Source organism: Trichechus manatus, unplaced genomic scaffold, assembly GCF_000243295.1.
Source record: "Trichechus manatus latirostris isolate Lorelei unplaced genomic scaffold, TriManLat1.0 scaffold00002, whole genome shotgun sequence".
Lineage (NCBI taxonomy): Eukaryota > Metazoa > Chordata > Mammalia > Sirenia > Trichechidae > Trichechus > Trichechus manatus.
Window position 1 is genome coordinate 16135336 of NW_004443938.1, and position 15240 is coordinate 16150575.

The following is a 15240-nucleotide window of genomic DNA, read 5'->3' on the forward strand; positions in this document are numbered from 1 at the left end:
ACTGTAAAGCAATGCGACAGAACAATTTGTATACAAATTGTTAAATAGGAACCTAATTTGCTATGTAAACTTTCATCTAAAACACAATATTTAAAAAAAAAAAAAAAAAGCAGCAGTAGTCACGGAGAATCTTAAAAATAAGCACAAAGAATTAACCTATGTGGAAAACTTTTTCCTAGCTTACCTTTTTCAAAGGTGCTGTGGAAAACCAGAGCCCAGGTGGTGTACTGGTTAAGAGCTCAGCTGCTAACCAAAAGGTTGGCAGTTTGAATCCACCAGCTGCTTCTTGGAAACTGTATGGGGCAGTTCTACTCTGTCCTGTAGGGTCACTATGAGTCTGAGTCGGATCGACTCGACGACAACGGGGATGGTAGATTAGTATTTTAACTACTCACCCCAAATTCCATGATTAGCCACCTCTGTCAACATTGCTGTACACCCATCCTACCTTCTACTGCACCCCTCTACCACCACCCCCAACACTTTTCTACTAGTCTGTTTCAAGGTTTCAAGTTCCAAGAGAATATAAACTGAGGCAGTAATAATATCAGAGAGACAATCTCAGCCAAATCCTGGCCATGCTGGTGCTGGTTGTCTCATGTGGTCTGATGTCTCTGGGCTTCAGATCCTTCACCTTTAAAAGGGATTAAACACAGCAGCCTCAAGTGGTGCTTAGGAGATAGATATGAGAATGGCGTTTGAAAGTACATAAACTGTAAAGGATGACAGTAATGTCAAAGGACTTCTTTGAAGTTCAGCCAGGATTGCGACATTAGATTGTCCGAGGCATAGCCACTATAATGCAGTGATGGCCACTATAAAGAATGGCATGATAACCACCACTTTTGTATGTTTCAAAACCCTAGGCTCCAGGTACTCAGATCACCATAGGATCCAGCTTCGACTCACCATCCACAAAATGGGGAGACCACCACTGAATTGCAGCCATAATCACCACTGCCATGACTAAGTGGTTAACATTTGCAAATCTCTTTAGCTCTCCTTGCAGGGGAGCTTCCACAGAAGCATTTAGCATTATGAGTGGTCCTGCGACCACATGTCAAATTACTTATGCTCAGTGTGCTGCAAGGAGAGAGCATTGAAACTCCGTGTATTCTCACAGCAGATGCTTTCGGATCAAAAGGCTTGTAATTACTACTTGGATCGCTGACAGGAAGTGAGCAGCAACATCACAATCTGGTTGTCACAAATGGGCCTACACCGCCACAGTTGCTGAGAAAAAGAAAGCCTATTAGCAAGTGAGATGAGAAGGCACAAAAGGAGTTACTCAGCTCTTGGTTTTCTTAAAAATAGTTAAATGTCATAGAGGAGAAAGTGTTTATTTTCTTCTTGGGCTGATGCCCAAAAATCAGTTGATATGAAAGAAAAACAAAGACTTTTCTATCTATTTGAGGAAGACAGGAGAAAAACTGATACATTGGAACTGTGGTGTTGGTGAAGAAGACGGAACATACTGTGGACTGCCAGCACAACAAATCAATCTTAGAAGAAATACAGACAGAATGTTCCTTAGAAGCGAGAGAGGTGAGACTTCGGCTCACTTTTTTTTTTTTTAATTTTACTTTAGATGAAAGTTTATAGAGCATATTCGTTTCTCATTAAACAATTAAAACACATATTCATTTGTGACATTGGCTGCCAACCCCATGACATGTCAACACGCTCCCCTTCTTGACCTTGGGTTCCCTGTTACCAGCTTTCCTGTCCCCGCCTGCCTTCTAGTCCTTGCCCCTGGGCTGGTGTGCCCGTTTAGTCTCGTTTTGTTTTATGGGCCTGTCTAATCTTTGGCTGAAGGGTGAACCTCAGGAGTGACTTCAGTACTGGGTTAAAAGGGTGTCCGGGGACCATACTCTTGCGGTTTCTCCAGTCTCTGTCAGATCAGTGAGTCTGGTCTTTTTGTGTCAGCTCACTTACTTTGGATGTGTCATCAGGAAACATTAATCACTAGAAAAGACATCATTGTTGGTTAAGCAGAGAGTTAATGAAAATGAGGGAAACCCTCAATGAGATGGGCTGAGACACCAGCCACATCAATAGACTCAAACGTGCCAGGATCACGAATACTGGGCAATGGTTCAGTCTGTTGGACAGAAGGTCGCCGCGCGTCCAAGCTGATTTGACGGCAGCTGACAACTACCTGTCTGTCTGTCTGTCTGTATGTGTACGTATGCTCTGTAGGTATCCACACTAATAACACTCTGTTTAAACAGACTAGACTACTATGTTATGATCAAGACTAAGTTGTTTCATTCATATTTTCCATTTCAGAAACCAACATTAGGTTTTTGTTTTTTTTTTTCCAGTTTGGGGCTAATGACTAATGAGATAATACTGCATTCACTTGCTGCCACAGAGGGCTGGGACACCCCAAGCCAATTTTCCAGGACAGCAAGCCAAGACCCAGGGGCTGCCGCCATTTCTGCAGCGCGGCTTCTGGGGTAGCCGCCCGTCCTGAGCCGCAGAGGGGGATTTGGTGTCTCAGTCTCCACAGCAAACACCGCCCTGCAAAGGCTGCAGGAGACTCATTACTCACCAAGAAGTACGTTATGAAAACCTTTCGTTTTTGGCTAGCCAAAGTGTCCTTAAAAAAATGCTCAAACAAGATCGGTTTCATTCCAGCCTTAACAGATTTCAGAATTAGGGTGATTCACTGTTGGGCTGTTACAAAATGCAGCAATTAGGGTGGAATATTTTAAAATGCACAGGACCCCTCCCTCCCAACCGTTGGGAATGACTGCCTTTCTGTGCTACATTAATGGGTATAATATACTTACTGTATACAAACAGATGGTTTGTGTAAGTTATAAATATCCTCCAAGAATGATTAGCAGGGGAAAACTAGCAAAATGTAATATTAATTATTCAGCTAGCTGCAGGCAGAATAAAAAACCAAATTATACCCTTAGTTCTACTTGTGATTGGATTTGAACTTATTTGAGTATTGCAGTATAGAAATGAGAGCTACACTATTAAAATAGTCCTATAAATCAAAGGAATTTCTCCAGTATCCCTATAGCAGCAGTAATATTTAGTTAAACAGGGGTAAACATTTAGATATACATGCAGCAGTACTTTAAAAACATAGATGCTGTAGTACTTTACTCTCACTCCTTATAGCAATGAAGAGACTTGTCTAGTAAATCTCAAGAAGATCATCTGGTAATTTGAGCCCAATTTAAAAAAGCACTAAGCTTACTAGTTTTCACCATCAATGGCTATTTTAGCAAATCTATTTTCAAAGTCCAGTGTAAGTTCTGATGATATAATTTTTTAACTTTCAAAGTAAAAATTCTAAATTATTTAATGCTGGAAAAGATATATTAACATAATTGGTGTCACTGAATTGCACATGTAAAAAATGTTGAATTGGTAAATGTTGTGTTATATATATATTTTACAACAATAAAAAAAGATATGACTTAAAATCATGGGCTTTATAGCAGATCAAATATTTCTTCTCAACCATTAAAGGACTACATCTATGATAGACAAACAATAGGCAAATTTATTAAGCCAATACTATATACTTGGTAAGGTCCCTGGGGGGTGCAAACGGTTTGCACTCAACTACTAACCTAAAGGTTGGTGGTTCAAACTTACTCAGTGGTGCCTTGGAAGAAAGGCCTGGCAATCGACTTCCAAAAGGTCACAGCCTTGAAAACACTATGCAGCAGTTCTACTCTGAATACATGGAGTCGCCATGAGGTGGAATCGACTCAACAGTAACTGGTTTGGTTTTGGTTTATACACTTGGCAGTATGCTATGGATTGAGAATATATACATAATCATAAAATACATATAAACTATACAGAGCAAGGGTCCTAATTGCAACTTAACCTAGGAAACATGACATATATACTTAAAAAGATGACTAACAGTATGAGGCAGTATATGCTAAAAACAGAGCAAATAATGGTGATACAAATAAAAAATGAAACAAACAAACAAAAAAAAAAAATTCAAGTAAAATCCCTGGAGGAGGATGTGATTTGAGCTGGGTTTTGAACTAGGCTCTGAATGTGTATAAAAATACAACACAGGGAATGGAAATTATTTATGACGGAAAGTCTGCCATCACGATAATTTGATTTATTTAAAGGGAGTCTGGCCTCCTCTTCCCTCCACGGTGGTTCAAATCTAGCAAATGGAGACCACCAAGAAGAGGGACAGCTCCAGTGACACGGCCTCCTGGTATACACCACTCCATCTCAGAACCTTCCTTCGCAGCCCCTGAGCCCTGGGGGTTGGAAGCTGAAGGGGAACAGGGTTTTTTATTTTATTTTATTACTGTACTTTAAGTGAAAGTTTACATTCAAGTTGGTCTCTCATACAAAAATATACACATACGTTGTTATGTGACCCTAAATGCTCTCCCTATACTGTGACAGCACATTCCTCCTTTCCACCTCTGATTTCCCATGTCCATTCAACCAACTCCTGACCCTCTCTGCCGTCTCATCTCACCTCCGGACAAGAGCTGCCCATTTAATCTCATGTATCTATTTGAGCTAAGAAGCACACTCTTCACAAGCATCATTTTATGTCCCACAGTCCAGTCTGATTTTTGACTGAAGAGTTGGCTTGGGAATGATTTTAGAGCTGGGTTGACAGAGAGAGTCCAGGGGCCATGCTTTCCAGGGTTCCTCCAGTCTCAGTCAGACCATTAATTCTGGCCTTTTTACTAGAATTTGAGTTCTGCACCCTACTTTTCTCTTGCTCCAAAAGGGACTCTCTGTTGTGGGGCCCATCCTGTAGGAGGCAGGACATCTCAGGTAGAGTTGCCACTGGGAGCAGGTTCAATAGTATCTATGGCACACTGAGCAGCGGACCCTCCCCTCCTGGGCTGACCTCACATGGGAACAGGGTATGTGGCCGTCTCTGTTTATATTTTAGGGTCACCAAAAATCTCCTCACTCACCTCCCCCAGGACCTGTCACAGTGTCTAACGCCCCACCCTTCCTCATTTTTTTTCAAACTAAGTTCACAATTCTCCTAATTATCCCAATTAAGGTATTAACTAACACTGCCTGCTTCTCCAATGGCATATGACATTTGTCCAACCCTCTTAAAATCAGGTTTCAACCTCAGCAAATAGCTAAAGCAAGGTTTGTTGGAAGTGAAGCCAAAGAGAAAGTGAATTGGTGGAGAAGAAGTTAGAGAAACAGGTCAATAGTATGAAATGCACCTTGAGGGGGAAGGTATGGGTTTGAGAGAGACATAAAAGAAGAGGCATGACATGGGCAAACAATCTCCACCTGCTACAGAATTTCATTAGATGCAGTTCTGATGACTTGTAAGGCAGGAAGTAATTCTGGAGACTGGTAGGGGACATTGTGTTCTCAGCCCCTCCAAAGGCACTTGGAGATAAAAAAGTTGCTGACGTGCACCATAAAAATACTCTCTGTGAACATCCCTGACAATTCTGAAAGGAAAATGCCATTTTGGATTTACTAAACTCTCAAATGAGGGTAAATAGTGCTCAGAACTAGTGGAATATAAATGAAAGATTCTATTATGACCTTTGAGTCCCTGAATGGTACCAAATGGTGAACATGCTTGACTGCTATCCAAAAGGTTGGAGGTTGAAGTCCACCCAGAGATACCTCAGAAGAAAGGCCTGATGACCTATTTCTGGAAAACCAGACATCCAAAACCCTATAGAGTACAGTTCTACTCTGACACACATGGAGCCACCCTGAGTTGCATCGACTCAAGAGTAACTGGTTTATCATGACTTTAGTCTGATCATGTCACTAATTTTAAGATGGAGGTATCATGAGTTTAGACACCTCCAAAAATACCTCGCATTCAGAGAATGTCTCTTATTTACCTAATAAGGACCATTTTAAATCTAAATTTATGTTCAGTGAATTCATGTAAAGATTCAGAACTAGCATTCTCCACTTAATTAAGCATCTGTGTCATCAATATAAAACAAGATGGCTGCCATGTACAGCAAAAGTTTACCTCACTGGAATTACTGGAGTTTTGAGGTAGCTGAGTTCCAGAAAATCCATGGCCACCACTTGAATCAAATATCTGATAAACAGGAGAGGAAAAAAGACTAATGAAATGGTTCTGCAATGTTCATTTGACAACTCACCTTTTTCAGTATTTAAAAATTGACATTCTATAACACTCTGTAAGAGCTACATATTGCAATGTGTACTATTTACTACTATAATACACTTAAAAGTTTTAACTTCAAAGAAAAACTTTGTTTCTGTCTTCCCATATATTTACATATTTTATTTCTCTATGATGTTATACATTATTCAAGTCACTCTGGATCTTCTTGATGTTGCTTGTAATTTTAACCAAGAAGTACACATTACTGAAGATGCGGAACAGAGCTCAAAGTTGAGTTGGCAAAGCCACCAAAATCAAGCTCATTATTATCTTTTTAATGTGTACATGATAAATATTAGAAAGAAATACAGCTAAATATTAAAATTAGTTATGTTTGAAAAGAGGGACTGGGAATAATTTCCTTTACATATTCCTGCTTTTCTCTTCTGGAGTTCATAGAATAATAAACATTTAAAAATAGCTCATTTGAACATTTAGAGATGTCTACTAAATCAACTCTATTCAGTAATATAAATAACGATACTGTAATTAGTCTTTATATCTTTTTAAAACAATAAATGTGTCAACCAAATTCCTTTGTTTATCAAAAAATCTTATGTTCAGAACATGTACAACATATGCTGGGGTAAAGACCATATTAGGCTCATATCTAATTAGCTAAATGTCTATATCTAAGAAAAATAAGCAAATGATCAAGTTATTTATCAACTTAGCATTTAATTGTCTTTCAATCTACCAATCACCCCCACTCCCACCATCTTGATTGCTTCAAGCGTTTGAACAAGTCAAAGAAGTTGATACTGGCACTTTTATTCACCTAATTCACAAAACTGAATGCACAATCAAATAAACAGCTATATAAAAATTAGAAAACAAAGTTTTGTAAAGTGTGGTCTGTTCCAGACGACATAAAAACATATTTAGAATAATAGCAACCTGTTCAAATTTTAGAAAGAACTTCTTTGGACTTAACTGGAAGCACTTTCCCGATTCACTGACATTATCAGATCATCATAAGATAACTCATCAATTCAATTGACTTTGGAATAATAATCCTATAATAACCCTATAATAATCCTAAAATAATAATAACAATAAACATATCAATTAGCAACATGAAATTCATTATCATATGCTATATTATGGGGCATTATGAAATACTTCATATATGTATAATCAAAATATTTTGAAAATAATTCACTGTACTTGGGCCAAATTTCCGTAAGAAGGATTCAGGCTACTTTTACTTAATAAAATGTTAAAACAGCCAGCGTGCCTCAAGGGAAAATAAGAAGCATCAATAGCCCAGTGTTTGGCGACTTTGGACTCAGGCAGATCTGTGTACAAGTCCCAGCCCCGCCCCCTCAGGGGTTGTGTGAATGGGCTAAGTAAATTAACCTCTCCAAGTCTCCGTTGTTCATCTGTAAAACATGGTGACAAAAATGCCTTAATCTCAGGGTTGCTGTAAGGATTAGATGAGCAAAGCATCTGGCACTATCGAAAGAATTTAGCCGCTGCTACTCTGGATTATTATTAATTTTCTACATTTATTTTAACATAGCATCTACAGGAAAAAATCATTCTAAGTCCTAAAGGCAGTGAAAAATGGGGATTATTTTTTGATTATTCTTATTTTTGTGTCCCTAAGTGCTGTGACACAAAATGTGGGATCAAGGTGTGAAGACCTTTTGGGGGGCGCTAAAGAGAGAATGAGCAACTTGTGCATTTTCATTTAGGAAAAACGTCCGCGTAAAGACTGGATTCCTTTGAACCAACTTTTCTTAACAGAAAAGGAACGGTTACGATTTGCAGTAGCTGAAAATTACAATGTTTCAAAAATTCCTGCTCGGTCTGTTCTTCCCACGCTGAGGACCCCACCTGAGTTATGGAAGGTCTCTTCTCCTTCCCTTTTCTCGCCAGTGTGTCCAACCCTTTTAATGAAGAAAATATGCCCTTCTTACTTCTCCCTCGCTGAGTCAGCGACAGTGTTCTCTTCCGGAGAGCAGAGTCATCTCTAGAACATATCTAATTTAAAACACAATTGAAAAGAATCTTAAAGCCGGTTATCTGGGTGACAGAGAGAATTAACAGTTGCTCTAACAGAAGGAAGCTCCGCTTGAGATAATTGTGCTCTGACCAGCGCCAAAAGCTGCCGCATGTTTCACATACCAGAAAGGCATCCACCACAGACATATTTCTTATCTGGACAACACAAATCAAGTCACAAGCATCAGACGTCTCCATGGTGTGCAACAGGGTTAGCAAAACAATCCACACCACCCGGGCTGCACCAGTGCAATGCTGGAAGCCACCCACCCAGGAGTGATTTCAGAAAACCCAGCAGGGCTCTCGGCAGTACAGATAAAACAACCTATAATCAATCAGCCCTTTAATTCTTCATGGAGTCCCTGGGTGGTGCAAATGACTAATGCACTTGGTTGTTAACTGAAAGGTTGGAGGTTCCACCAAGGCACCTCAGAAGAAAGGCCCGGTGATCTACTTCCAAAACATCATTGAAAACCCTGTGGAGCACAGTCCAGTCTGGTACACACGGGGTCACCGTGAGTCGGGGTAGACTCGGCGGCAATTGGTGGTTTTAATTCTGCACACCATAGCTGCCATTCTTCAGGGATTCTACCCTTCTGACAACACAGGGTGGATCAGACAGGAAGACAGACGGAGATATGAATATTTAATAACTGCCCACTACTGGTCCGATGGGCTCAAACACAGCGATGATTGTGAGGATCGTGCAGGATGGGACAGTGTTTTGTTCTGTTGTAGATACTGTCGCCATGAGTCAGAACCAACTCACTGGCACCTAACATGTGGTTAGACAGGATTCCTCAGATGGCGCGAATGGTTAAGCACTGAACTACTAACCAGAAGGTTAGTGGTTCAAACCTACCCAGAGATGCCTCGGAAGACAGGCCTGGAAATCTGCTTCTGAGAGCTCATAGCCTTGAAAACCCTGTGGAGCAGTTCTACTCTGCATACATACAGCCAACATGAATCAGAACTGACTCAGCAGCAACCAACAATAGTGGTTGGACTCCTGAAATAAGCAGAGAGAAACTGAAGACTCTTCCTACCTGGCTGCCAGGCCTCTGGGTGACCCTCATCAGTTACTGGGCCAGGTCACAGCAGAGCTGATGGCAACAAGCTGCAGAAAGATGAACACCCTCAGTCCTCCCTGAAAGCTGTGGAATCAGCCGTCCGCGGGGACTTACCAGTGCATGGAAGGAAGAAACCGACAAGATGCCCAACCTGCCGAGGGCCAGCTTGGAGGGGCGACTGGTGGCAGCCAGGAGACTCTTGGGGTTTGGCAACTCCCCACCTTGGAGGCTGGCCAGATAGCAGCGCATCCTGAACAGATCCATGTGAAATTTCTCCAGATTCTGTTCCCATTGCTGGATCTATTTAAGCAACAACAGAGGTCATTTAAATAAAAATAAGAAGCTTTCATGGGTTAAATTGAAAATGTGATCCCCTTCACACACTTCAAGGAAAAACGCACTTCTGCTGGAGTTGCATGGTTTCAATTAGCCTTCCCTGCTCAGCCCACCTCAAGCCTTCCCGCCAAATCATATTTTGTCGTAGGGTGCTGTACTTCTTCAGGATGGCCAAAGACAAAACAAAGCTGGTGGTCTCAACTACGGTGACATGTCAAAACGGCATGACCTTTGGGGAACTTCACCACTCCGAATCATCCTGACTTAAGACAGCCCTTCTAGGGTGCAAAATGGTATGTCAGCCATTTCACGTGGTTTCATTTCCCTTCACATGTACAGCCTTTGATCCTAAACTGGATGAGCCGATTTACACACAAACAGATGCTCGATAAAAAGAAGACAGGGGTTACAGTTCTGTTCATTCTGAGTAAAAGAGTCAAAACAATAGGAGGCAAATGGACTTCAGGTATAAGGACAAATAAAGCTTTCCCTCCTAAATATATCAGGACAAACAGCATCTGTCATCTGAATAAAATTAAAGCACACAGAACTATTTACACAGTAGAAATTCCTATGTACTTCTTCAGAACCGACGTCATGAGTTGCTAAAGAAACACAGTTAAACTCTAGGGACCACTTTCCTTTCATCTAGGGATGCCAAAACTTGTTACAATGCAAATACTATCTTCATTTAAAGATAAATCAATAGATGAAGAAAGGCTCTAGAGACTTGCTCTAGTGACAGGGATTCGGGATCAGAACAGAAAGCCGGGCTCCAAATGGGTTTCAGTAATCTCAAAACGCGAGGTAAGGTCTGGAGTGAAGGCTTGTAGTGAAAGACTCAATGTAAGAGTTTTATCATTTCATTTCCAACAATCGCATCCTGAGTCTGGCCGTGTTGTTTAGCACTCGAACACATCCTAACCTTTCACGCCAAACATTCAGGTCAATCCTCAATTCAGGATAAATTCTATTTTGAAGGATTTACAACATTTAACAATCTGTCCCTTCAGACTGTCCTCAGAGGACAGCATCACATCATCTGGAGATTCCCGAGGCCGCCTCCCAGTTTCCCGGGTGTATTTCATAGGAAGGGCACCGTACAATGATTTTTTTCTTTTTTTCTAAATTCCTAAACACTGATAATTGTTCCTGGAAATATCTTTACTGTGTTAAGATAGAGATCAGACAATGAAAATAAAAAGCCAACTTCTATGTAGACTGGGCTTTCATTTCTTTTAATAGCCATGTACAAAACATTTAAAAAAAAAAAAAACCTCATTCTACAGAGGTCTTATCTTTCACTGTAAAAGAAAAAATTAACAACAAAATTAAGCGGGGAAACTTTCCATTTTTAGGAGCTGACACAAATGCAATGTAAAAGTTTCCTTTTTACTGCTGATGTAGTTATATTCATTTAATGAGCACAGAAAGGTTATGGTTTCCTGTAAAAAAAAAAAAAGTCAGAGAAGTCTAATACTAAAAATAATAAATGAATAAATGATACACGAAAAGATGACAAGTACATTCCTGTTACACCCAATTCTCCCACAAAAATATCTTCTACCATTTAGTCATTTAATCCCAGTATTTGGTCATCTGTCCATTACCAGGTTTGTCTTATGGCTGAGTCAGAATCTACTCGATGGCAATGGGTGGGTGTCCTCAAACGTAATTACAGTAAAAGCTGCCAAAGCCGGAACGTGGGTAAAGCAGAAACCTGTCAGAGAAGGAAAACTCAAATATTTTCCACTAATAGAGAGCGACAGAAAAGTGGTAAGCTGCACCCTGTCAGAGGCAGAAAACTTGTGAGACCTGGAAAAACAAGGCAGTCCCATCGAGTTCCAGCTCTCACAGGTTTCACTGTGGTTGTTTTTTGGCAGAATAAATTGCAAAAATCCCATTTGATATTTTCCAAGCACTAAGCTTGTCTTCATAGAAGCAGCCATGTAGTGACACAGATTAAACTGAAGTAACTCATAGTTAGAAGAACCACCACGGTTTAGAGAATCCGTTTTTTTCTTTTTTTTTTTCTTTGAGCTATAATTCACATACCATAAAATCCATCCTTTTAAAGCAGAGAATCAGTTTTATAATAAATATACTTCCCAACAAATACAGCTGAAAAATCCAAACTGTGAAAACAGGTAAAGTAAGGCTTAATTTGTATTTTATACAAATTAATTTATCACATAATTTAGTTAGCAACCAAAGCATAACACAACGATTTACAAAAGTCTTGCTGAGAAGCAGTGGCGCGTATGTTAAGGAACACAGACTTGTATGCAAATCCCACCTTTGCCACCTTCCAGCTGTGAGATATTAGAACATTTACCTAACCTCTCCAAGGATCTGTCCACTCACACATCAAATGGGTGATATATACGTGTTTACCTCATGGAACCAAAACCAAACTCATTGCCATCGAGTCAATTCTGACTCATAGTGACCCTAAAGGACAGAGTATAACTGCCCCATAGGGTTTCCAAGGAGCCCCCTGTGGATTCGAACTACCAACCTTTTGGTTAGCAGCCATAGCTCTTAACCACTACGTCACCTCTTGAAGTTATTGTGAAATCATATATGATCGTGTATTAGAACACTGTAGAACACAATAACCACCTAATCATCAGCATTGTTTGCAAGTGACTTTTTGGAAGTGTCCATCTTGTGTGTTAAAATGGAATTCCTGAAAACCTACAATTAACTGCCTAATTATTAAATGAAAGAAAAGGGGGGGAAATGATGGATGTGTCGTACTGTTATTTTAAAATGTGCACATAAACTAAATACTAACTAGATTTACTGTCTAGGAACCTTTCATGAATATGGGTCTAAAAACTTGCTACTCACCATCAGGTCACACTAGAAGCCTAGATTTGACTCAATTCTCTCAAAACTTTTCATCCAAGCTCTAAAAGCTCTCTTTTCACATTAATGAATTAACAGTCATTTGTTTGTTATTTGTCTCTTCCCATTATCATCCCAACAAAGTCAGGCTCCACATACATATCACAGCTCTGATTCAAGATCAAATAAATAACTCAGACTTACACGAGACACAGACAAGGGCAAACTGAGCGACACAGGGCTCCAGTTGGTGAGGAGATTTCTTGGGTGAGGCATGACCCCTGCTCTATTGTTTTTTTTTTTATGGTGAAAGAATACACAGCCAAAGATACATGATTTCAACAATTTCTACGTGGATAATTCAGTGACACTGGCTGTATTCTCCAAGTTGTGCTGCCATTCTCAATATCCTTTTCCACATTATTCCACCACCATGATCTTAAACTCACTTCCCCTAAGCTTCCAACCTTTTGAGTTGCCCTTGTCATTTTGATCTCACATAGATAATTCTTTAAAAGAGCACAATGCTTAAAGCAGATGTACTTTACTAATTAAAACAAGCTATTTTTTGGTTCAAAGAAGACTTAAGGGGATAGTTTTGGTTTAAGGAAGGTTTAAAGTTTAAAGATTATCTCAGGGCAACAGTTTCAGGGGCTTATCCAGCCCACTGGCTCCAGAAAGTCTGGATTCTATGGAGAATTTGAAATCATGTTCCATATTTTTCCCCCTTTTGATCAGGATTCTTCTGATCAGAATCTTTGATCAAAACGTTCAGTAATGGTAGCCAGGCACCATCCAGTTCTTCCGATCTCATGGCAAAGGAGGCAGTTGTTCACAGAGGCAACATACGTTAGATTTTCTCCTCCAATTTCTGACTCCTCTTCTTCTGTTGCTTCAGGTGACTGGAGACCAATTGCCATACCTTGGATGGCTGCTTGTTAGCTTTTAAGACCCCAGTCACTATACAATGAACTAGGAGGTGGAACAAAAGTACTGAGAAACTATATTAGGCTAATTGATTGGGCACATGACCCCTGCTCTTAAGCAGCTTACTAGTTGACAAGAGTCCCCTAGGATGTTTGTGTCCAAAACTCAAGGAGACTTTAGATGGCAAGGGATCCAAATCAAGAGCTAAGAGACGAAGCTCCGACCCCAGTCTGGTGAGCATAACTCTTCACTAAGATGTACATATTCATACTTTTCAGTTATAAATTGTCCCCACTTTATAGTAAGTAGGTTGTGAGCTAAAATGTATATTTGTAGCCAGTTGTTTAGATCTTGGAAGGTGTTTTTCTAGAAGCATAACATTATCCATACTGGCTGGGTTCCCAGTCCAGCCCTAGCACCCCTTTTAGTCTGAAATGTACCTGAAGCCAACAGAGGTACAACACGTGGAACTTAAACCCTAGTGTAAATACGTACATACCGATTCAGGCTTTCAGGGACACATCTTGGCTTTCCTCCTCAATACTAGCCTCTCCTCAGCACCCCATCCAGTCTGGTAACACACACACAGACACACAGACAAACACACACACACACACACGCACAGACACACACACAGACACACAGACACACAGACACACACACAGACACACACACAGACACACACAGACACACACACACACACAGACAGACACACACACACACACACACACACCTGTTCGTCGTGTGGGGACACTAACTCAGCCAGGCACCAAAACCAAACCAGTTTCTGTCGAGTCTATTCCGACTCGTGTATAGAGCAGAACTGTGCTCCATAGGGTTTTCAAGGCTGTGACTTTGGAAGCAGATCACCAGTCCTTTCTTCCGAGGCACTCTGGGTGGGTTCGAACCACCAACCTTTCAGATAGTAGTCGAGCACTTAACCATTTGCGCCACCCAGGGACTCTTAAGGCAGGCACAGAGGACAACTTTTATGGCCTGAGACACAGTTCTGATATGTAAACTAGGGGCGCAGTGAGGGGAGGGTGGGAGGCAGAGAGAGAGGATATGTTAACTGGGGAAATGAAGAAAGGAAGGCCGGAGGGAAGGAAGCCAAGAACACTGGTGAGGAGCTGAGTGGGGGTTAACTCAGAGAAGAACACAATTTGTTGCAAGAGAACAGGCTGCTGAGTCTTAGCAGATGTTAAGTGTGTCCATTCACTCACAAACTAGAGCAAAGTACCAAGGCTACAGAGAAGGGAAAGGTATGGTTCCTTCAGGAGTCCACAGGTGACAGCAGCAGCAGCTTTATCCCCAAGGAGATAACTATAGAACACCGTAATAAGAGCAGTGACCGAGCTATGCACCGAGAATCATGGAAGTATGGGGGGTCCCTGACACAGCAGATGGGAGGGGACCCCTGAGTGGCTCCGTGGAGCTCTTCACTGCAGACCAGGAGGGGTTAGCCAGATGACTGAATGGGTTTCGTGAGGCCTGGGGGTTTACTCTGCCTGAGGAAGATCCCAAAGTAAGAAGTAGAACAGTGGGTTCAGGCACCGACAGGAAGTTTGGTTCTGCTAGATCAAGGTCAAGGTGGGGTGAGGTTATCAGGGACTTTGTCTTTTAGGCAGAATCTCTGGGTGGCACAAAAGGTTAACGTGCTCAATGCTAACCAAAAGGCGGGAGGTTTGAATCCACCCAGAGGTGCCTTGGAAAAAAGGCTTGGTGATCTGCTTCTGAAAAATCAGCCACTGAAAACCCTGTGGAGCACGATTTTACCGCGCAACACAGGGAGTTACAATGAGCAGGAATCATCTCAATGGCAACTGTTTATCTATAAGACGACAGCGTTGCTATGAGTCAAAATCGACTCCAAGGCAATGGGTCGGGTCAGGCAATAGG

At 41.1% G+C, this 15240-nt stretch overlaps 1 protein-coding gene across 1 annotated transcript in view; it reads right to left on the reverse strand.

Annotated features, from left to right (window-relative positions):
* The window catches only part of TIAM2 (TIAM Rac1 associated GEF 2), a 136192-nt gene that overhangs the window by 91933 nt on the left and 29019 nt on the right, over positions 1-15240 (reverse strand). The window contains exons 5-7 of the mRNA XM_023728900.1: positions 9343-9528; positions 7991-8137; positions 5990-6061 (exon numbers count right to left, since the gene is read on the reverse strand). Coding sequence (XP_023584668.1) covers positions 5990-6061; positions 7991-8137; positions 9343-9528 — 405 coding nt within the window. The remainder of the gene's footprint in view (positions 1-5989; positions 6062-7990; positions 8138-9342; positions 9529-15240) is intronic.